The following is a 25,304-nucleotide window of genomic DNA, read 5'->3' as shown; positions in this document are numbered from 1 at the left end:
CGTTTACCATTCTGTTGCTAAATGGCTAAATTAAATTAGTTGATTTGAATTCACAATTTGTATTTGTTTATTGAATACCGTGGCTAATTGGATTAAATACGCCGACATTTTTAAAACGTTTTTATTTACGCTAAAGCATTACATGTATGTAGACTAAAACTAATCAGTATTGGAGTACTGCGCCGGCCGATAGGCGTGTTACTGAGATCCTAAAGTTCACTCAAGCCTCATAATTTGAGTTTCTACAGTTTGTTTTTAACACTGAATGACTCGTATGGCCCAACTCAAATACGATGAGTTTGTGTGCTAGCCTACATTTAGGCGATATATCAATTAAGCACCTAACTTTCCTCGGAGACTATTGGCATACTTCGGGACATGGTTCGGAAGTTTCCCTAAACCGGGTGGTCCAGACTACACTTGTTATCGGCCGTAAAAATGCCGTTAGTGAGGTCTCGAAACATATCAAAACAAATTGCGAATCAGCTGGCTGAATTTCGATAAACTTGGAAATTTTTTTGCTGAGAAAAGCCAACGCACACGGCGTTGATGTAGCAGTAGCATATAAACTATATATGACAATCCGTTACATTACGTAGGAATTGCGAAAATCGGAAAATATGTGTCTTGTAAGAATTTTAGGATTCGTTACATATTGCTGTTTCAAGTTTCGATCATACCTCAGTATCAGTAGCATTACCTCAATTGATTTTATGGTGAAATATTTCATACACACAAAGAATTTCGAAAACCGACAGGGGGATTCTTCTGAAAAACGGAAGACCGAAATCGGACGCATTTTCTATTGGAATTTTTTAACTGGAAAATTGCTCCAGTTTTATACGAGCCGTACAGGGTCGTGTGGGGTGTCATTAGAAAGGTAATTTCATGTACTTCAAGGGCAAATAGGGTCTTATTGGGTTTAAAATTCATCCACACTGAGATATGCACAGTTGAAGTTTTCAACCGAAAAAAGACTGAAAACTTACACTTTTCAAAAAAAAAACTCGTGGTACACGAAACGTGCATGGTCGTGTGGGTTGTCATTAGAAAGGTAATTGCATGTACTTTCAGGGCAAAAGGGTCTTAGTGTGGTTTGGAAGCATCTACGACGAATTATGAGAAGTTGAAATGTTTGAGTGCTTATATTGAATCGTAGATGCTTCTAAACCACAATAAGACGCTATTTGCCTTGAAAGTACATGCAATTACCTTTCTAATGACGTGTCGTGTACCTCGAGAAATTTCTGTAAGAAGAGTTTCGGTTTTTGATCACCTCACACTGGCCACATGAGCTTCGAAGAATTTTTTTGAAAGTGGTTCTGGCTTCTGGGGTCGAATACCTTACTGGGCACATATAAAAAATTCCAATAGAAAATGCGTCCGATTTCGGACTTCTGTTTTTCAGAAGAATCCCTCACACAGTTCCTGTTTCTGTGTTTTACTTGAGTTTCTGATTACTCCATATAAAAATAAATGCAAAATTCACAAAGAAACCGGTATATACCACAAAACACAAAATGTGTCGGTTTTCAAAATTCCGTGAGTGTAAAAACCATTCAATATCAAGACTGTCAAATATGTGGGTCTAGAAATTATGTGGAATCTGTGGTTGATCACGTCAACATTTTTAAAAGTCAAAGGCACAATATACTTGAGAGGAGTAAATGAGAATTATCAGTTTGGTTTTGATCGTCATGTGAAACTTGTTTTGAAGGTTGAACACACCGGGGATCCATATGTTAATCGTGTTAGCTTATTTCAATTCGAAACCACACATATTCAATTCATAAATACACACGAACAATATTCCAACCCTAAAATACATCCAAAGAAATGACTACTAGTATGTACATGTGTCTATATTCTACCCTTGCTACAACTGCAGTCCGTTTAGATACAGACATTTTACATCCGGAATTCTATAATCAAATAATATTAAATCATATAATGAATAATGAAATTTCCAAGCAATACTACAAACATACAAATTGAAAACACAATTTATATCAATTGTCCGTCCCTTTTTAGTTCGGGTCTGGTTATAGACGGTCTGATTATTTTATGTGAGCAAATCTACAGGAGATTTTGTACTTTGAAGTGGGGTTGATTCTCTTACGTTATCTTTTTTTGGATTCAGTACATGAAGGTAAACGCTGGAAAAAAATGAAATTATGATTGGGACACCGACTATTTACTCAGGATTACGCATCGCAAAGCAAGCAGTAGAACAGATTTTTTTAAACCGAGTATTGACTTCTTATTTTATTCAATTAGTGTAAATTAGGTGAGGATGCCTTAAGTAGCAAGTATTTTGAAATTAACACTTCATGTACAGAGTATAGTCATTTGAAAGATACCTGGCGGGCAGCAATGAGGTGAGGAATGTTTTGATACACGTTTACTGATCGTTTTCCAGATTTCGATACCACAATAATTGTTATTAATTACAAATTAACAAAAGAATTGTAAAAACGACCGAATGGAATAAGTAAAGTGACTAAGACTGACTATGTAAATTACAATTTTCTTCAAGGCACACTTATTACTAAACGTGAATACAGATTAATCAGATTGCAAATCAAACACTCCTCCTCAATCTGATCTAATTCCTGTTTTCTGATCTAAATTCCAGATCCAATTCCTTGCTTCATGGTGTAGCTTCCAGTACCGACTTTCACGACCAATTTTCCAGTACGTTCCAATTCCGATTGTGCGAGTTCTTCCACATCGAACAAAATAAATTTGTTGAATTTTTTTTTCCACAATGTTCGCGTTCTCTGGGTTTTCTGGGCCCATAACCTGTTAGTATTTCGGATTCCGATAGCAGTAATAATCGCACAGATTACAAATTAACAAGAGAGTTTTAAGAACGAACAACTGGAATAAGTAACTGACTAAGGGAATAAGTAACTGACTAATGGAATACGTAAATGACTAAGATTGAGGTAAAAATTACAATTTTTTTCAAATTACTAAACGTGAATACTAGATTAATCAGGTTGTAAATGCATCATTTACCTCACAGCAGCTAGCCATCCAGGTCTCTTTCAAATGCCTAACAAAATTTTGACGACTAGCCGGTACTTATCCCATGTTAAAATGGTTTATTAAAATTCAGTTCCGTTATATCATAGAGTTATACTCTATGTGTTATATGGTTCGAGGTAGTAAGTTGACTTAAAACATAGTTTCGAAAGTATGTCCACATGGGTCTTCCCTCATCACAAGAGTTCTACTTCCCGTTTTGCCGTCTCTTCCTCAAAGATTTATCTAATTTTTAACCACAAAATCCAACGCAGAATATTTGAGTTCTTCTTGGTTTGAAACTAACTGGGCCATTTGGCGAAATAATTTGTGTGTTCCGCTTTTCGTATAATTGCGTAAAATTTAAACATTGCATTGTGTTACCGAACGATAGGCAGGCAATGCTGGTATTCAAAAATAAAGTGAATTTCTTATTATTTTCCAAAGATTATATCATTCAAGATTAACACCCCATCGTTAAATGAAAGCAATGTTCTTCAATAAAACATGAAAACAAATTGAAACGAAAGAAAATTCTAATCCCTCCACCAACAACAAGTTAACTAAATTAATTAATTGGTAATTTAATAGAGAATCGAGTTAATTAAAAGCGTTCGCTTCGTATAAAGCACAACACTCTGTAAAAGAAAATGGTTTGACTGAAAAGAATCCTTTTACATAAATGGGCAAAAACAGATTTATTTAATTCGATGTGCAATTGAACGTTTTATTGTTCTGTTCAAAGAATATACAATAGAAGAGGTAAGTAACAGTAGCTCGTTTAATGCTCACTCAACCCATTTATATTGTAAGAAAATTGAAACGAAAAAGCTTATTCGAGAATAGTACTTAACAGTCCCCCCCGTTTCCATTCGCAGTACAAGTTTCTGTTCAGGGTGAATGAGGAAAGACTTGAGGGAAATTGAAATTGTTATCTTAATTGAATTTACATTAGGAAAATTAAACCAATCTGTGAACATTGACTATATCATTGTATGTTTTAAACTCAATCCTAGTTACGGACGTGTACATTCAATTACGTTATTGAGTTGTAAAATTGCAATAATTGATTATATAGCTAGGTATGTCTATGCTTTCTACGAAGAAACGAATATATATACCGGAATTTCGATTCTGTTTTATGATATTCCTTTATATTCACCTGTTTGTCAATTGGTCTCTTCTCCACCAGTATCTCATTTAATATTAAATCTCTCTTCAAACTTGGTTTGTTAGAATGACAACAGGGAAATGATGTTTGGAAATTAAACCTCAAATCTTATAGATTTTCTATTACATTTCTAGTACATTTACACTAACGTCAACGATCTATTTTTTTGTGAACTAACTTCACTGCTATGACATTTCATGGCATTTCACTATGACATTTCACCAGAGTGAAGTTATTTCACGTGAAAATAGAGTGCAAAGAATGAAGTACTGAAAAAAAAAATTTAGCACCTCTACAAGCCAACCGACTTTTCCTGTGGAAAATATTTGATGAACATTCTACGAGGTCTTTCACACAATGCAAATGCAAAGCAATAAAGTTATATGGACTAACACAGTGGCTAACCTATAAAATAGGATGGGTCGTATTTTCATTTTGTTTTTATTTTAAAAGGCCTGACCCCAGTTTGTACTAAGAATTGAACAAGGAATCCGAAGCAGCAAAAGAAATTGTTTTTTTCTTTAGGCTGATTTTTCATTTTCAGGGTCATAGCGTGAGATTCCACACATTGATATATCGGACATTTGGGAATAAAAGACGTTGCTGCTAACTGTAGTTAATAGCTGAGGAGCTCAGCTATAAAATACTATAAGAGCGTTGATGATCTACGTCTTCACTTGGACAGCATAACTCTATCAGTGTTCCCGACCACGACTTTTTGACGAAAAATTTCAATTTCATCTGCGGATAAAACCCACAAATCATGGCATAAACTATCGTGTGAGCTATGTATGAATAGGTAATCCTATGAAGAACCAAGAGCAGAAGTCTTTTGATAACGCGTTAAAAATAGTCGCAGGAGCGCGGTTTTCATGGACCAAAAATGCCAATTTCTTGCTTGGGTAAAAAAATCGAATAAACAAAAAATGGAAATTAAAAGGTTCTAATCTGTATTAATTGTGAGTTGTATACCTCTTCACCTTAAATAACAATTTTTTTGAAGAAATAAAAGTAAATTCCTCAATTTTTCTATACTTGATTTTCTTACCCTATCGTACTTCGTCCTACAAAAACTCTAATGCAGTTGCAAAAAATAAACAATCATCAAATTTTTGGTTGATGAATGTAGGATCTGACATTTCACGTCCCACAGATTCTGACAGCTGCTTACATTATATTGAAGGAATTTTTAGACCAGTACGAAGTACTGCGGTCTTATAGGTTTATGCATACGTTTGTAACACGTCGAATTGGACTCCATGATAAAGGTGAAACATATTGTGGTTGTCCAGTAGGGTGGGTCGTACAATAAAATACAACTGCTAGCCAGGCAATTTCTGTGCTAAATGAGAGGTCATAGAAGCACTTATATACTCACGAAGAAGTTTTATTTTTTTTCCTCCATTTTACCCTCCCGCGGATCTGTTGCTCCTTAAAGACTAAGTCAAGATTTCTATCAAAGTATTTAGTTCATTGAACGCAATTAGTGTAAAATATCACTAGAGTAGCATAACAAATATTTTTAGGATGTTGGACGATGATTTAAAGTAATGGCAGGATCAGACCATCGATCTTTAAACGAGTACAATTTTTGTACTAAATATACTAAAAAAGCACTGGCAACCAAGTACTAACATCGAGTTTTCACAGATATTTTAACGTAACAATTGAAAGACTTTCGTAAAGTAAAAACAAACACATCTTTCACAAAAAAATATGTTAAAGTTTAAACGACCATCAAACAACTCAACAATATTTGAAATGGACACCAATGGATTTACGTATGCATCAACAATCTACATAAATTTCGAATCGAAATCTAATTTCGCAATGGCTTTGTTTATCTTCCTATAGAGAATAATGATACGGGCGATTTTAAAAGAATGGAACCAGACAAAACACTTTGAATTGAATAGCTGCAAGAATCATATAAATACGGCTAAATATTGAACTATCTGGTCATTTACAGATTTTGTTATCAATGTTATACTTAGGTAAAAGGCAAAGTCTTGGTTGAATTGGCTTTTAATGTTATACTTAGTTAAAAGGCAAAGCCTTAGTTGAATCTGCTATTAATGTTATACTTAGTTACAAGACAAAGTCTTGCTTCGATTGAAATAAAGGCATTTTTCGTCTGGACTCCAATGTGGCTTTGATTACGCCATCTCGTTTTACAGGGTCCGCTACCAACATACACGATTCTGAAACCAGTTTTACAGTTCGTTCAACTGCCTGAGTATGGCACGGGAACTTCTTTATATATTTCATCGAAGCGTTTGACGTTGAGTCAGAGATTTTCTTCAATTCATCCAAAGAAAAATCTCGCAGTAGAGGAGGCTCAGTAATAGTTATGGCGTCCCAATTTAAAATTTCAAAATAATTGGAAGCGTTGAAGTTGAAATTGGGAACATCGAATTTACGTAGACGTGAAATGTTAGCTCTGCAGTGTAGTATTTTCGTGTAAGCAAGTTCTCTTATTTCTTGCTTCGGATCTGCGAGCATAGCCAATAAAACATTCTCTGGGTGACCAAAAAAACCATTTCGTTGAATAACTGGATCAATGATATTCTTCAAACTCTTTGGCAAATATCGACTCAAAGCGATTGTCTTAAACAAGTTCGAAGGTCCATCGAGACACGAATGATGGATTTTTATGTGGAACCACATCGGCGCGTATACCTGTAATTTTTTTTCAATAACAGTCAGCCGTTTCTTTACTAAGATAAAGTTTGCTTTCAACCTTCGTTATAAATTCCACGAGAATTCTTAAGTTCTTTGTAGGTTTTTTCGTTCCAATGTACAATCGAAGTATCCGATTGGCCGTAGTAAGCCAACGGGAATTACATATTTTGCCTGGTGAGCGATTAGTTACAGCCATGTAGCGTTGATCCCAGAAATAAATTTGCATATGTCGCGAAGATAAGCTTGGTCTGTACTTAGATCCTTATTCAACTTGATTATGTCGGGAATATCCACATACATTGTTTTGAAATTCACAATTGGCAAGTTTTCGCAAGTTTCGATGGCTTTTCCAATTACTCCTGACAATTCTTTTGGCCCAGCAGTACCTCCATCCAAATGATGGAAGAGGTGTCTTAATGGCAGCTCATTAGCATGTAATTGACAAATAAACCATTGTAAGGGTACTCCAATTTTCTTCTCTATCAATGCAATTATTCCAGCGTTACATCCAGTGTTCCCGACTGTTCCATCACAACCTACTACTTTCAAGTTTTTCATGAAATCGGTATCAGCCTTTGAATTAAAAAAATCAGAAAGGCTCTTTAATACAGTAGACGCTTTCGAGTTGCTTGGGCAAATGTGACCAATATATTCGCTTCCTGGTTCTTTAACAAGCGACAGATGTTCCTCTGTAATAACCAATCGTTTGCTTCCATCTTGTGATAAAACCAAAGTCTTATCCTTTTTCCCATCAAAATATAATCCTTCGAATTTTTCCAACGACGAATTGATTAAGTTATTACGGTGTTTTTCTCTGGCTCTTTTAATTTTACAGGTGTCAATAACATTGCTCATATCTGTTTCCGTTATCATACCAACGTCGACCAGTGTCGCACTTGAAATAGCTGCACCCACCGTACTTGAAAGTTTAAATCGATCCAATAAGCTCGATACAGTCGGCAATAGTAAACGATTTCGATTGCGCAGTGGAAAAAGCTTCTCTGGTATTTTCTTACATTTTCTTATTGATTTTTCGCATGAAACATTGGAACATTCGATTGCTTTATCATCAAATAATTCCACACGATCAGCATTACTTTCTTCGTTCACAGATCTCTCACAGTTTGTTTCGTTATCACTGGAACACGTACTTGCTCGTATGTTAAAGACAACATTACATTTCCTGGTAAATGAATTCAACTTCGCTTTAAATCTGGGATTGTTCTTATCTCTTTTCTGCGACTTAAGAAGCCCTAGCCTTTGCTGATTAAATTTATCGAAAAGAAATTTGATCCGCTTTGGCGATGCAGTAGGAATATCTCGGCGATTCCAAATGGTGAGAAGCGAATCCAATACGTTTGAAAGTGCCATTGAATGAACGTTCCGTGTACATACTTTTCTTGCTATTAATTCATCTTTTTCAAACAAATAATTGGACAGCACTTCCTTTATAGATGGAAGAGCATTTGCATTATGTCTCAGGACTTTGAATTTACCCACAATAGGACAAACTTTTGTCTTTGATGCTCGTACCGATGCAGACATTTTCGATTTGCTGATTTATTTTTGGAAATTAAATTTAAGACGGTAGATTTGTCTTGGGTGTCATGATTGTAAAATTAAAAAAATAGACGAAAACGAGATTAAAATCTATATTTTCAAAAAATATGTGTTTGTAATGTAGCATCTATATATTCATTTATTCAACAATTTTACAACACAGTGGCACTTTCATAACTTTTTATCCTATACAGAGCACATAAATATTCTACGCAAACATCGAAAAAAGTCTAGATTTCATATTAGATTTCAATTCGATTTAGTTTTGATTTTTTTTTGTATTGAAAATATTTGCACTTCATGTTTTGGGCTTAAGTATTTTGACTTAACGAATGTCTTTCAATTGTTACGTTAAAATATCTGTGAAAACTCGATGTTAGTACTTGATTGCCAGTGCTTTTTCAGTATATTTAGTACAACAATTGTACTCGTTTAAAGATCGATGGTCTGATCCTACCATTGCTTTAAACCAGCGTCCAACACCCTAAAAATATTTGTTATGCTACTCTAGTGATATTTTACACTAATTGCGTTCAATGAACTAAATACTTTGATAGAAATCTTGACTTAGTCTTTAAGGAGCAACAGATCCGCGGGAGGGTAAACTGGAGGAAAAAAAATAAAACTTCTTCGTGAGTATATAAGTGCTTCTATCACCTCTCATTTAGCACAGAAATTGCCTGGCTAGCAGTTGTATTTTATTGTACGACCCACCCTATTGTCCAGAGATGCCAAATCAGCGAAAATTCTTTTTTTCCCCGTTTTGTAATGTCAAAAAAAGGCTAAGTTCGAAGATGAGTGATTTTGTATCGACCCCTCCCGAGCTGGGGCCCAGTTAGTGCTTTACGGTTTTTCGAAATTATCTCCGGACATTCAAACGCTACGCTTGTCAGTGATACGTCAAATAGGTTTCTTCCATCGTAAGGTAAATACGAATTTTGACAGGCCGAAAACAACCGACCGTCATCCACAGAAGCAAACATAACCGCAACTTAAGCAAATTTGTTCGTTAAAACTTCAAAGTGAGGTTGTACTGATTCTCTGTGGATGACGATTGACATTTTGAACGGCCTTGGAAGAAACCTATACCGATCGACAAAAAAAAAGTTTATAGAAATCGGATGACCGACTAGTGAGTTATACCCCTTGGTGTGAACCAGGTACAGGACGCCAAGCAGTTTTTGCTTGTAGGGCATTTGAACATATTTCGACTACCTTAGCTTTATTAGATTACCGTACCAATCATGGCAAAAGAAGTTACGAAATTATGTTCACCGTAGCTAGGTCTCTTGGAGTGATCTCTTATCCGGCTACTCGGCCGTGCAGTGAACGTGGAGTATTTTGTCAATATTTCGAGTAAGCTTTAACCGAATTTCATGATTTTTTTTTGCAACGAATGTAAAGCGTTGGTACTATTTCCGGTCTCCTAACCAAATGACTGCCGGCGGCCATATTGTATTTTAGTAAAAGTTAACATAGAAGTAATTGGTTAATTGGTAATCTATACATAACTATATACAGCTATATTGAGCTATATACAGGCATATAGAGCTATATTATAGCATATTCATCTGTGAAATTTTTATTTATAGTAAAATATAGGTAAATATACCGGTATGTATATAGCTGTTTAAATAGAAATTTATGAAATTTGACTTCGTACGGGGCTGTCGATATTGCCTCCGGCAATTTATTTGTATGTAATAACAAGGCAAAGAGTGGATAATGTAAGTGATTTTAAAGGGCGAATAGCTTTTCAGTAGAGAAGAGTATGAAGTAAGTGAAATAAAGAGTTTCACATAAAAGGCTTTTGATACGAATAGGTGTTATGTATGTTTTAAGTGTATTTGTCAGCGGTACACAGTTCCGACCGACGTCATAAATGCACCAGGAAAATGGAAATGATTATATTGCACTATCAGAGCCTACCAAAGATAGGTCTACAGAAAAATATGCTAAGTAATTAGAAAAAATAAAGTGGAATTCGGTGGAACTCGGTGGAATTATAAATCAACTTTCTCCGAATCAATGATTAAAGCCTATTTTCAGTGTTATTATTAATTATATGGTTGGATTATATATTCAATTTACTCAATGACAAAATGTTAAACTTTTGTTGGCTTTTTTTTGAGAAAATAATCGTCGTATGCAACTCGCAGATAAATGCTTTAATTAGGCATAAATAACTACAACAGTACACACCTGTTCGTAAAATAATCTCTTCACAGCTAGTATCTAATTTAGTCTTATGCTCCTCTTCCAACTTAGTCGAAGCTTTCACTTTTCGTACTTCATGTAACAGTTCTTTAACAGGTCTCGGACGTAATGCAGATTCGATTGATTTTGCGCCAGAATCATCTATCCGTATTAAGTTGAGCGCTACTTCACTTGTCCGTTCGTTGATATCTGCGAAAAATAAATTTAGTAATATCTTCATTGGAAACCTTCATTCAGTGACAAAAAGCAAAAGTTTAACTGCCTTTATTGACAAAAGGCATTGTGCAAACTCTGTGATAAATAGATTTTGTCCAAAATGTTTATTTTGACGTCTCGGATCTTATGTTCCGAGCCATTGTCTGAATATTTCGTCTTTTACTTGCTACCCGTGTTATATGGTCTAAGAATTTATATTAGATGCTACATGCGTCGAAAACTATACTTTTCATGTTTTAAGCCCTTCTTTCGACGCCTTCAGCATGTAAAATCCATTACATAATTCGTGATAAAAATAAAAAGTCTCGTTTTCGTGTGTTTGTTGACCTCGGCTTCGCCTCGGATCACACGAATTCACACGAAAACTCTACTTTTCGTATTTTTATATCTAGTCATGTAAAATACTATTCTTTTGGCCATAAACACATAGCACTGTCTAGCACCGAAGCTGACTTTGACGTCACTCAAATAGAGGACTGAACCGAACAAAGTTGGCTATTCTTTTTCATACAATGACATTTGGCCTTCTAATTGAGTGACAGTGCTATGACCGAGCCGAAGGCGTGGTAACATAATCCAAATTTTCAATGGATCGAGCACAGTTGGTTTATGAAGCAAGCAACACAACATCTGGTATATTGATTGTCCCCACAACCAGCAATACAACGTACAGAAATTAATGAACTTAAGTGTAATGTACTTTTATCTATCTAGAACGCTTTGCAGCCTTTTTTTCGCTTTTAAATAAAAAAATAACTTCACTCGAACGATAATCTCGAGCTTATCTCCCTAGGGAGTTTTTACTTATCTCGATATATCTGTTCTCGACAGATAATATATATTATGCACCTGTTGCCAAGATTGGTATTTTGACGTGTAGGACATTATTGCCATAGCCGAAGGCGTGAGTCATAATGCCTATACGTCAAAATAACAGTCTGGCAATAGGTGCATATCATATTTTATCTGTCGAGAACAGATATATCGAGATAAACAAAAACTCCCTAGAGGGATAAGCTCGAGATTATCGTTCTAGACAGATAAAATATGGTATGCACCTATTGCCAGACTGTTATTTTGACAATCTTGGCAACAGGTACATATAATAATGTGTAGGTATCCTGTACGTTGTATTTACATTGTCTGCGATGAGGATGTTCTTTTCACACAAACCACGATATAATTTAGAATTTACACAGGCAGGACTATTTTGGTACACATGCCATCGATACAATTATGAAAACGCTAAAATCACAACTGAACATATAATTTGAAACAACAAAATCAAAAATTGTTCACTGAAACTGAGAATTTCAACAACAAAGAAGTCAAATAAATATCTCCGAAATGGCGTGAACAACCGATGCCTACTAAATGAAAATGAAATTTTAGTGCAAATTGGAAAGGTTCCGAAATGCTGCTTTTATGCAAAATTGTTTCGTAGTTTTCATCTTAGACAATGTAAATATGACGGACAGGATGCCGAACACATTAAAGCCTTCGGCTCGGATATGCAAACTCTACACTTGTCAAAATAACCGTTTCCAAAGCTTGTTGCTTAAAACCACACTTGTGAGTTCGGCTCGTATCACAAAATTGATCCCTCATGTAATGAACTGCCTCCGCAGCATCCAATGTAATCTACTATTACTAGGCTTGTAAATTTCATTTTCATTACACTTACGAAAATTGTAATTTTCGCTTCCCGAATGAGATGCGAAAGTTTAAAAATTCAACTCTCAGTAAGCCACGACATCACAAGAGGTGCGAAAGTACTTTCGCCCCCCAAACGAAGATGCGAAAGTAAATGACAGCAACAACAGAGGAGCGAAAGTACTTTCGGCTCTCAAACGAGGATGCGAATTAGTCATTTGTGTACCTGTTTTGGACGATTGATTTTAGGCAATTTCGCGGATTGTAGGCCGAACGAAGTGAGGCTTACAAGCGAAAGTGCCTTAAATCAACCGTCCCAAACAGGTGCACATGTGAGTTTTCATGCAGAGGGCCGGAAACCCGAGAAAATTCGAAAAATTGCCCTCATTTTCGGCCCCGAAGCATGAAAAGTACATTGAATGACAAGGGGCGAAAGTAAAAAAATTCAACCGTGTGCGAGAGTTGATGCCCGCGCCGAAGGCAAGGGCCTCAATCGCACAGGTTGAATTTTTTTACTTTTGCCCCGAGTCGTTCATACTATTTTTTTTGATACCAACATCGAAAGTTGATACGTATCGCAAACAGCAGAACAAAATGTTGAAATATGAAGGCATTTAGCCAGAAAATGCGGGGGTCCAGGGGGCGGCAGCCCCCTGGTATATCAAAAATTTAATTATTTAGCCATCACAACAACAACACACACAAAAATTAACAAATAACTAACAAATCATTCAGCGACAAAAAGTATCAACTTCGTATGTTAATTTCAATAAGAGCACTGGCGCACACTTTATTTCGATTTTGATCGCAGTACACTTATTGACAAGAGTCGACTATTACATTATGTAGTCGACTTTCGCATTATGTATTCTCTCTTTCTCCCCGCTCAAACACAAAACCTGCATTTTTTTACTTTCGCCCCGGATTTCGAGGGCGAAAGTATCAACTTTCGATGTTGGTATCAAAAATGGTTATTTTTATCACAAGGGACGAAAGTAAAAAAATTCAACCGTGTGCGAAGGCCAGGGCGGCAATCGCACAGGTTGAATTTTTTTACGTCGTTCCATGTGATCCACACAACTTTTCATTACAACAACTACGAAAATTGTAATTTGAGCTTCCTTATAATGTTCCAACTGATGAAATTTACCAAAATAAGCTGAAATATGCGGGGGTCCAGGGGGCGGCAGCCCCCTGGTAAAAGAAAAATTTATAAATTATTGGCAACGTTCTTTTCTATCACAACAATCACAGTGATCACAACGACACCAGACGGAACACATGTTGTTGCTGTCATTTACTTTCGCATCCTCGTTTGAGGGGCGAAAGTACTTTCGCTCCTCTGTTGGGAGGCGAAAGTATTTTCGCACCTCTTGTGATGTCGTGGCTAACTGAGAGTTGAATTTTTATACTTTCGCATCTCATTCGGGAAGCGAAAATTACAACTTTCGTAGTTGGTGTAATGAAAAAGTAAATGACAGCAACAACATGTGTTCCGTCTGGTGTCGTTGTGATCGCTGTGATTGTTGTGATAGAAAAGAACGTTGCCATTAATTTAATATTTTTTTTGATACCAACATCGAAAGTTGATACTTTCGCCCTCGAAATCCGGGGCGAAAGTAAAAAAATGCAAGTTATGTGTTTGAGCGGGGAGAAAGAAAGAATACATAAAGCGAAAGTCAATATACATAATGCGAAAGTCGACTACATAATGTAATAGTCGACTCTTGTCAATAAGTGTACTGCGATCAAAATTGAAATAAAGCGTGCGCCAGTGCTCTTATTGAAATTAACATACGAAGTTGATACTTTTTGTTGCTGAATGATTTGTTAGTTATTTGTTAATTTTTGTGTGTGTTGTTGTTGTGATGGCTAAATAATTAAATTTTTTATATGCCAGGGGGCTGCTGCCCCCTGGACCCCCGCATTTTCTGGCTAAATGCCTTCATATTTCAACATTTTGTTCTGCTGTTTGCGATACGTATCAACTTTCGATGTTGGTATCAAAAAAAATAGTATGAACGACTCGGGGCAAAAGTAAAATAGTCATTTGTGTACCTGTTTTGGACGATTGATTTTAGGCAATTTCGCGGATTGTAGGCCGAACGAAGTTAGGTCTACAAGCGAAAGTGCCTTAAATCAACCGTCCCAAACAGGTGCACATGTGAGTTTTCATGCAGAGGGCCGGAAACCCGAGAAAATTCGAAAAATTGCCCTCATTTTCGGCCCCGAAGCATGAAAAAATTCAATTCAAAAAATCAAATGCGGGCATCAACTCTCGCACACGGTTGAATTTTTTTACTTTCGCCCCTTGTCATTCAATGTACTATTTTCTTTTACCAGGAGGCTGCCGCCCCCTGGACCCCCGCATATTTCAGCTTATTTCGGTTCATATTTCATTCCCTGACGACGAAAACTGTTTGTTTTACGAAAGCTCGGAAAAAAATAAAAAATATTTCAAATAACCACTCATCCAATTATTAACAATGAATAAAGCTTATTTCGGTAAATTTCATCAGTTGTAACGTGTTTAGGAAGCTCAAATTACAATTTTCGTAGTTATTGTAATGAAAAGTTGTATGGATCACATGGCACGACGTAAAAAAATTCAACCTGTGCGATTGCCGCCCTGACCTTCGGCCAAAGGCTGCAAACTTTCAACACGGTTGAATTTTTTTACTTTCGTCCCTTGTGATCAGAGAGATGCTAATATGACGGCTGGGACGCCGTTTCGACGGATAGAGGGAATTTGTCCATCATTTCTGAAAAAAATTGAACCGTATGCGACCAGCTGTCAAATTGAAAAAGACATAACCACAGATTTTTTTTAATACTTCCAGCATCACCAATTTTAATGAAATAAATTGCTAACATGATCCTTGTGGGATCAGAATGAACGTAAGTCCATTTATTTATAAATCAGATTCAGTATTCGTACACAATTTCCGAATTGAAAAAAGCAATTTTGGAGACCAATTTTTGAACGCGTATATCTCAGATAATACGAAAGTACCTTGCAAATAAAACCCTTTACGTTAATTTTGACACCGATGCAAACGTATTTCCATATTCTTCTTCTCGAATCATAGTAGTCAAAAATTAATTATTTCGTAAACAACCGACCAATTTTAGAAAAAGTCAGCCATTTTTGACATTTCATTCGTTATATGAAAAAGGCTGACAAATTCCCTCTATCCGTCGAAACGGCGTCCCAGCCGTTATCTTAGCATCTCAAGCTTACGTAGAGAGTAGCTCAAAGTTTTCTCTCATAAAAATGTTTGTGGAACCTTGTTCAGGGCTCCGAGCTGGCTAATAATATCCAAAAATATCAAAGGTGCACCGTGCAATTTTTGTGAAAAGAGGAAGCCAACACTAACAATAATTTCCAACAATATTGCCTTATGTATGTACAATATTACTGGAAATTATTTTTAGTGTTGGATATTATCATTTATGTCGAAAATGCAGACGACCTCAAGTAGAACCATTTCTGATCTTGGAAATTCGGCATAAATACCTAGTCGAAGAGTATGCTAAAACGTGAGTTTGATTTTGCAACATACTGAAACGAACAAGACAATATACTTTGCAAAAAGGTAAACAAAGTATGTTACAAGAAATAGATACTTCCAAACAATAGTCATTGTAGAGGGAAAAATATGAGTCTTACACAAGAAAATGGGCCTTTCAGAGTTAGTACAATGACGAATTTAAATGACAAAAATAGTGGCCTTCTACGTCGAGCTATTTGTATAAAACAAGAAATATTCCAAAATTTAGCCCCAAGACATAAAAAAAGCCTACGGTTCAAAAGTGCATAATCTAAATTTTTTAACTCAGAAAACGTTAGAAAAGTGGACATCACAATTTGTTATTTTTACTTAAAGCCAACACAATTTAGCGTTGTGCTGGTTCGTCTCACGTTGTAACATAGACTAGGTATTAGCGTGGGTCGTATTTTCATTTTGTTCATGCCATAATATGTCGTGTGAGTGTGAGGTATGACATACCGTATGTCTGAACAGGTAATCTCATAGAAAATCCATTGCAGAGAAGTTTCTTGAAAACGAGTTGAAAAAACTCACAGGAGCTCTGTTTTCGAAGCTTAAAGTTGGAAATTTTTTGGTAAGAGTGAAAAAGTCTCTATGAGATTACCTGTTCAGACATACCTCACACGGCATATTATGTCATGATTTTTCGATTTTATTTGCAAATTAAGTTGAAATTTTTTGTCGAAAAGTCTTAGTCGGGAACACTGACAGAGTTACTCTGCCTAAGTAAAGGCAAAGGTCAACACCGTTCTTATGGTATGTCATAGCTGGACTCCTCAGCTATTAACTAAAGTTACAGCAGTAATGCCTTCTGTTCCCAAATGCCCGATATATCAGTCAACAATGTGTGCAATTTCATGCTCTACCCCGAAAATCAAAATCAGCCTAAGGCAAGTGAAAATTAATTTTTGATTTTTTTTGCTGTTTCGGATTACTTGGTCAATTCTAAGTATAGCCTGGGGCCAGGCCTTTAAAAATAAAAACAAAATGAAAATACGACCCACCCTACCAGGTATTTAGGGCTAGTCAATTTTATTGGATCGGAAACAGTTTTATCTAGAAAAATTGTGGCCACCCAAAACTCTAAGTTTAAAGAAGAAAAATTTTTGGTATTTTTGGGAAGCAATTCCGAAATATTAGGCTCTGAGGAACACATTTGTTGTCACTCATCCCCTTGATCTTCGCATATTCTTTGTTAATTTACAAACTTTGTTGTGGTGTCAACAAATATATGTTTCACACGAAGCTCAGTAAAAAAAAATGCAACCTGTTCGATTGCAGCCATTGCTTTTCCAGCGGGCAGCAACTCTTGCACACAATTACATTTTTTTTACTTTGGTCCCTTGTCAAACAAATAACTATTGCATACTCAAAGGTTAAAGACTGTCGACACTCGGCGCGAACACATTAAACAGAACTTCAATTTGAAATTTATTTTAAAGTGGAAGGATGTCGTGCACTAAACACTGTATGACGTGAACACCCAACATGAAACTTAGCCCATAATTCGAGACACCAAACTAATGTCTAATAACAACAAGCTCCTACCGGCATTACTTAAAAAATGATTTAGAAAGTAGTTAGCCGTCGGCAAAATTATGCACTTTACAATAGAATGGCATGGTTCTTTTACCTGCATGATCGTATATTCGCTTAGGTGAATCTGATATAAGCCAATTCTTCGTAACATATCGCTTGTTATCCTTTGTTGTTTTTTTAACTAATGCCAACGGTGAATGTTCGCGATTATTCACATTATTATTGTCACTGTCTGTATCCATTTTTCTAATAACATCATCGCTTGATGATAGATCAGTTATATCTATATCCATATCATCATCAGCAACGCCATCTGAATCGCCTCCATTCGAATGCACTTCCGATTCACTTGACGATTTCGACGACATATTAATTACTTCCAACACTCGGTTATTGTTATATTCGAACGATTTTGTGACGAAATGGGCCAATTGCTCCATTTTGCACATTCAATATTTAATTAGCGTAAAAAGGATAAACCTGACTTTATATATCAAATGAATGGAACCTTAAAATAAGTTTCACCACACACTACACAGTGCACACATGTACAACATACATCGGTCCAGTACACAGTAACTAATTGTATGTACTATTATGCATTATTGACTGCAAAATTTACTCGGAATATCACCACAAAATGATAATTTGATGTGCACCAATTACCATTAGACCTACTCCACGTAGCGACGACATTTTAGATCTGTTCACACAACCGATAATGCTCAAGATAACGACTGAATGAATTTTTTTAAAGATGCTTTAAACTTGATGAATATTACACCATATAGTTCAGATTATCCAATCAAAATCGTAATAGCAATCGAAATAAACGGTGATGTGAATTTTCCGGGGAAACTATGGGGTTGCATTTCGAAACGACGCAAAACGGTTTGAATGTGAAAGTAAAATTGTTTTAAAAATTGTTATTTGTTTTATCATGTTGTCGCAGTATATGCCGTGGCGAAGACGAGGTCGACAAGACATCGAGTGCGACAAATACAGGAACTATTTCTGGGAAAATATTTTCCCACATTTACCGTCACAATTCGCACAATCGTCGAAATTATAGCTATTTTGCTAACATGTGCCAACCCGAGGCGATGCCGAAGGTGCCAGCACATCGTATACACAAGATTCCAGTTTAGGCACAAGTTAACAACAAGATTCTATAAACTCCAGCAATATTACACTTTCATCGAATGAATATTTACGCACGCGAAATAGTTACTCACGTATTCTGTTGTGGACGGTATATTTTAGGTAATTTCGCGGGCTATAACAAGCGAAATTGCCTAAAATAAACCTCCACAACAGATGCGTATTCATGCTGTGGGCCTAAATTACGAGAAAAACTCCGAAATTTATGTCCGAGGTACGCAATGAATATAGGCTCACAGCTAACTACACTTTTATTTCTTACAGATCACTACACTCACTCGTACATACTGGAAGAAATGTAAGGAGAGTCTGTACCATCCATCGATATAATATACTGTAGATAATGAGGTACGAAGAACGAAATTTCGGAAATACAGCACACATAGAAGTGCAAAAAATACGAATCACAACACAAAACGAAGAGAAAAAGGAAATTGAGAAATGCAGAGTTTCAATTATTTTCAAATAATTTCAAATATTTGTATGACATTATTTCGCGCGCTTTCTCAAAACGTAAGTTACGTTACACATACATCCGTGTGATCTTTTCGCATAAAGTTACTTTGACATTACTTATCTACCCTATATTATATCGATGGTACCATCATATACACGTGGATCGAATAGAACAAGTGGCACGACCCAAACGAAGGAAAAATTGAGAATTTATCTTGGGATCCGTTTATAATTTCAAAATAGGGCGAGAAATTTCACGACGCAGACGGGAAAAGAGTAGTTATCTGCCATCCGCAGAAACTTCGGAAGCCGTTTGAAAAAAAGTTGCGTTTACCTCCTTTCTAATCTTTAGTCCCTCGTTGAACAAATAACTATTCCGGTTGATGTTATCGTTTCTCTAGCCCTAACTCTACTTACATTTGATGCGCTTTCACTTGCGACAAAGTATTACGTTCTTCCAATCTAAACTAATGCGCATGAAAATCCTTGAGTGCATCCGATTCCCCTACTAAAATCAACCAAGTTGCAATTACCCCTAACCGTAAATGTTATTGGTCGTAACCACCATTAAGGGTGGAGCCATAATTTGTGTCGTAACATAAAACAAATCTTGGTGATTTTTATTTTTATTCTTTCTCGTTACCGAGGCTGTTCACACATTTTCTTTGTGTAATTCGAGAACTTTATCCAAATTGATTTTAAATCATTTGATGATTATTGTAATATTCAACATATTTTCGTGTGTGGAAAAGCATATATCGTTTATGTATGTTTGTGAATGTATGCATGTAGAAATATCGCTACACAGTTGGGTTATAGTTTTTGGTCGATTCGGTTTTCACACGTGAACGACGGGTTGACATTTTCTTAAAAATGTTGCTATATAGAGGAAGTAGAAGGCTTGCGTTGGAATGGCATGAATATGGTTAATTATGCAGAACTATCGATTAATCAACAATAAAAAGATCTTGCTGCTACTTATAGGACTTCAGATTATGTTGATTATTTAAATTATGCAGAGTAGAATGTCGAGTAGAACGAATAAGTTGAATAAGCATAATTGTCAATCCCATCCATGCAAAATTGCTAGTGTGTTTTCGACCTAAGCGATTATTTAATTTCGGCTGTCGGCTTACGAACTTACAATCAAACAAACGTTAAGTTTTTATTTATTTAACGTTAATTAAATTTAGTTTGGAACGTTAAGTTTTTTGTAGAGATGCCTAAAACGTGATTCGTAAAAAAGTCATTCTGTTCGCTGGGCAAGTTAATGAAGAAAATGGTTGTAAGTTTTTTTTTCTTGTAGCACAGAAAATACTATTTCAATATGAAAACACTGGCAAACTTTAATAAAATTTTTAATTCTGGTGAAAATTCAAACGACCAATTTTGTGGCAATTTCGGAAGGTTTCGGTAATAGCTTCCGCTACTTTAGAGTAAAGTTGATTGCTACAAGGCAAGTATTATTCCTGATTCCTTTTTCCATCAGTAAAACACGAGAAATTTAAATAAAACTTGTAGTTTTGGGTCAAAACTTTTGGCCACCGTTTTTATAGAAGGGAGCAAGTCTATGCCACGATTGAGAACATACTTTTCGTGTACAAAAAGAATTAAATCGAAATATACTAGAATAGAATCAAACAAAAAACTATTACATTTGCATCTTAGTTTCCAAACAGCATTTCGCTATTCCTTAATATAGTTTATCACATACGCGCTGTGTTCGGATTTCAAAGTTACTTAAGAGCGCTCACCACTTGGTAAATTTTTAACATACATATATTCGTTTTTTGATGATTTCTCTGAATCAAAATCATTTTTTTGAAAAAGTAAAACCATTAAAGCATGCAAAAATGCGTTACTTCTAAGGAAAAATTTGGTTTGTGAGTCAAAACTTGACCTACTGGGAGAAAACATTGCAAAATGTGTAAGTTACACATTTTGCAAATGTTTCTCCAAGTGGGATAAGTTATCAATTACAAACCAATTGTTCCTTTAAAAATAACACATTTTTGCATGCTTCAATGGTTTTACATTTTCAAAAAAAAGATTTTAGTTCATAGAAATCATCAAAAAACGAATATTTTTGCGCACAAATGTAGGCTAAAAAATGTGCCTAGGGGTGAGCGCTCTTAACTAGAAGAATAATTCAAAAATTACACTTCAGGTCTATGTTATTGTCTCGTTTTCGCTTATGTAATAAAATAGAGTACACACTTGTCACCATCAGTCTCGGCTAGTCTCGGCAAGCCTCGACTTCTTCGTGAAAAGTGTGTAATCAATCATGATGGACCTACGGTAGTGACGGGCCGTGAAGCAAGCCGTTCATACTGAAAATTTTCACAATTTTTTTTTTCCGTAGGACAGATTCGACACGCAAAAAGATATGCGTCACAAATGGCAGCTGATGAGGAAAGTACGCGAAAGTTTTATCAACAAAAATTTTATCCGAAAAATTGTAGACAGAAAATTATAAAAAAAAAAATTGCGTCACAAGTGGCAGATGTTGAGGAAGGAAAATTTTTAGAATTGTGAAATAAAAGCGAAAAAAAGGCTGCAAAGTGCAACCAGTAAAAAAACGATCTTTTCAACAAACAAACATTTACAATAAATAAAAATCATCAATTCTATTACGTCCCAAGATCCCTAAAATGCAACTAGAATTTCTTCGTTGAATCGCATTGGAAACCTTCTGTAGCAGGTAGTCCATAGAGCGCGGTTCCCCAGAAGCCTTTTACATTAATGATCCCAATTTCTTTATAAATGTCTTTGTCTCAGGACCCATGCTACCTAGTGATTCAAAAGCAATAAGTGTGAATAAATAATTATCTTTTAAACAAATGTAATGATTGTGATAGATCTTTCGGCATTATCAGCAATCGAACCAGCTTTTTTGGATGACTGATTAACATAAGAAGGGGCTAGGGTATCTCTAAAGGTTACATCCCACAAAATAGGTCTACCGTGACTCCATGGAATTAGAGTCATACCATCCGGTCTTTTCCCGTCATCTCTAGAAATTCCCGGAGGCTGTACTAAATTCGGAAACCCTGCAGAAGAAAATGCATGAGAAAAGATTTTGTTAACTTCATCATGTCCAGGAATCCATCCTCCGATTTTATTGCAAGATAAACCATGTAAGCCATCCTTCTTAACATTTTTACCACAAAGACATTTATGTTCTTCGCATAATTGACAACCTAGTCGAAGACCAACAGCAATTCGTGCAGAATTGTTATCTAATAATAAGCCTAACTGACTCGATGGAACTACTTGTAGCCACTTTGAAGATTCTTTAGTAGATGACGCAAGCAGTTGAGCACGAGCAGTTGGCTCACTAGAATCAAACATTTCCGAAAATTTACTTTTGATCCTCGGTAGGTCCCAATTCTTTTGCACTTTCTTGTGGGCATCATTATCTGGAATAAAATCTTGAGGAATATCCTCCATCAAACGTAAAATGTCGTCATTAATTATTCGTAAATTAAATTTTTCAAGAAATTTGTGAAATATATCTATTCCTTTAAAGAATGGAATTCAAACGGAAGAAAGCCGAATCATCTGCCACTTTTTGACGCAATTTTTTTTGTTATAATTTTCTTCCTAAAATTTTTCTGGTAACATTTTTGTTGATAAAACTTTCGCGTACTTTCCTCATCAGCTGCCATTTGTGGGGCATATCTTTTTGCGTGTCGAATCTGTAAGCGTCACCTACACCGATATCAGTTCTTTTGTAAGTGGATAACAGGACTTGCGTCACAACTCCACTGGGCGATATATTGTTCACATCATAAAGGTTCACATTAAAAAAATATAATTTGCAGTTTATGTTTCGAACGCTAAAAGGACCCCAAAATAAGTATCCACTTGCTCCATTCCACACCTATCAGCCACCAGTGAATTAAAAATTGATTCTTACACGTATTCACAAGAACAGCGTGTGGCAGGGACTAAAGTAAGGAACAAGTGTGTAGGCAATTGGCGACAGTGCCCCTCAAAGTGGCGACACTGCCGTCGACATTTGCCACCACAGCAATTTCACTGTATTTATGGCGAAACCGTTTGAAGTACTTGATTAGGCTCACGATCACGAGTCGCGATGTGTTTTATGACACACGGCCTGCGGTCTCGTGCCATAATTACACATCTATAGCCTAATAAAGTACTTCGCAGTCGATGTAATAAATAACCCAATGAATTATAACAATCTTCTGGTCAGAAGATTGCCTGTAGGCTGCACGAACCAAGAAATTTAAAAATTTCGCTTGCGTCGCATTTTTCCTTCTAATGTTTTTATATACCTAAATAATTATTGGCTCGAATCAGAGATTCATTTATACTTTAAGAGTTGTGCAGTTTACTCTTTTTGTATCATCAAAAGTCAGTATTAAAAAAATTCTTACCTAGGACCCGAAAAGTGCGATTTATGAAAATCTGTCTATTTGAAAAAATTCTGGTGGGTCAGTCTAAGATTCACGAATAATAGACAGATTTATGAAAATTAGATTTGGCCCCTTCAGAGCAAAAAACATGGGCCCTGACAAGATGTGGCTACACCGAAAAAAATCCTTATTTAAGTCCCTGGCGTGTGGTGTAATCAAAATAAATTGAAATCAGAACCAATATAGACAATACACTTGCTCTTGAAACACAATCATTTCGGTAGAACCACAACGTTTCTCCAATATGAGTAGCAAATACAATTTCAAAATTTTTCTTTCTATTATGCAAATTTTCAATTCACAGTAGATTAAGCAATTTGGCTGCGGTGTATTTTATGTTTTCTAATTGCTGTTTATTGAGTTCATATATTGCTGGCATTGAAAATTACTACACATAAATTATGTTGAACGTACGGAGGGAAACCCGCTTCAAAGTTTTGGCATCATATACACCGTCCGTCGTAATATATATATTTATGTTGGAGTTGGCTAAAGGTTTTCGCGTCCATAAATTATTTGGCAGACATTGTGGTCATTTGTAAACTTAAAATTCAATTTGACTAGAGAAGAATTTTCTTTTTACTGCCACGGGACCGAATATGAAAGATAATTTTTCTCGAGTTTTCGTCCCTTTACTTACATGAAACGTTGTATGTACACGTAGTTCGTACCTGTTTGGGACAGTTGTCATTTACTTATTACGTATTAACTGTACTAACTGTATTAATTAATTGGATGTTGAGAAAAAGTGTCTCTATTACGTGAATTCAAATCATACTGCGATTAGAAAACATCTCTTGGAATTTCCATCGCATGTTATCGATCCTATACCGAAGTTTGTCAAGGCTTTTTCATCTGTTCGTGGTTTGCAATTGTCAAGATGAGTTGACCAAGAGTAGTAGTTTCTGTTCCTAGAACGGAGTGAATTCAATAAACGAGTCGGCCATTTGAATCAGCCGTCGTATCATTGTGTTCAGTCGAGTTGGAAGAAGTTTTCAAGGATTGTGTGTCTGTGTGGGAGCGAATTTAAGGATTGGAAAGTCTTAATGGACATACCTGCTAAGTCTGTGGTGAGTGGTAGAACATTCAGAATCGGGGAATCGTTTTTTGAGAGCTTGAAGTTTGTTGAGAGCTTGAAATTTCTTTGACGTTGGTTTTTACTTTATTAAGTTTCCCTAGTCTGATCTTCTGATGAAACATCTCTTATTAAAGTCCTTTTCAGATGGAAATCTGACAAACTCCTAACACTAAATTGACCATTTATTTGACAAATTTCGGTGTTACTGTCTCGATGGCACATATAAGGAAAATCCTTGAAAACTACTTGCCATTGACTGATGAGTTATAGTTGAAAGAACCCTTATGTGACGAAACAGTGTCTTATTTCGGACTGAAGTTCAAATCCTCCTTTTACGGGAATTTTGGTTAGGTTCAATAAGAGTCCTCATTCGGAACGACTGCTGCTTAACGTCTGATGCTTTTAGTTCATTGTAAAATGACAACGTTAAAAATGAAACACACAGTGGTGTACCAAATACAATATCGCTTTCTATGTAACACTTACTCGTAGATATTCTAATAGTCCGTTGCCAATTCGCAACGTAAAAAAATATCGAATGTAGTAATAGT

General features: G+C 35.9%; 1 protein-coding gene across 1 annotated transcript in view; it reads right to left on the bottom strand.

The window, feature by feature from the left end:
* LOC119071461 (retinal homeobox protein Rx-B-like) overlaps window positions 1-18,485 on the bottom strand; it is a 44,734-nt gene extending 26,249 nt beyond the window's left edge. The window contains exons 1-2 of the mRNA XM_037176318.1: window positions 17,711-18,485; window positions 10,643-10,846 (exon numbers count right to left, since the gene is read on the bottom strand). Of these exons, the coding sequence (XP_037032213.1) occupies window positions 10,643-10,846; window positions 17,711-18,065 (559 nt within the window). The 5' untranslated portion in view covers window positions 18,066-18,485. The remainder of the gene's footprint in view (window positions 1-10,642; window positions 10,847-17,710) is intronic.
* Between the last annotated feature and the right edge of the window lie 6,819 nt (window positions 18,486-25,304).

The sequence above is a fragment of the Bradysia coprophila genome (assembly GCF_014529535.1).
Source record: "Bradysia coprophila strain Holo2 chromosome IV unlocalized genomic scaffold, BU_Bcop_v1 contig_5, whole genome shotgun sequence".
Lineage (NCBI taxonomy): Eukaryota > Metazoa > Arthropoda > Insecta > Diptera > Sciaridae > Bradysia > Bradysia coprophila.
Note: the sequence above shows the minus strand (reverse complement) of the source record. Positions and strands in the feature narration are given on the sequence as shown.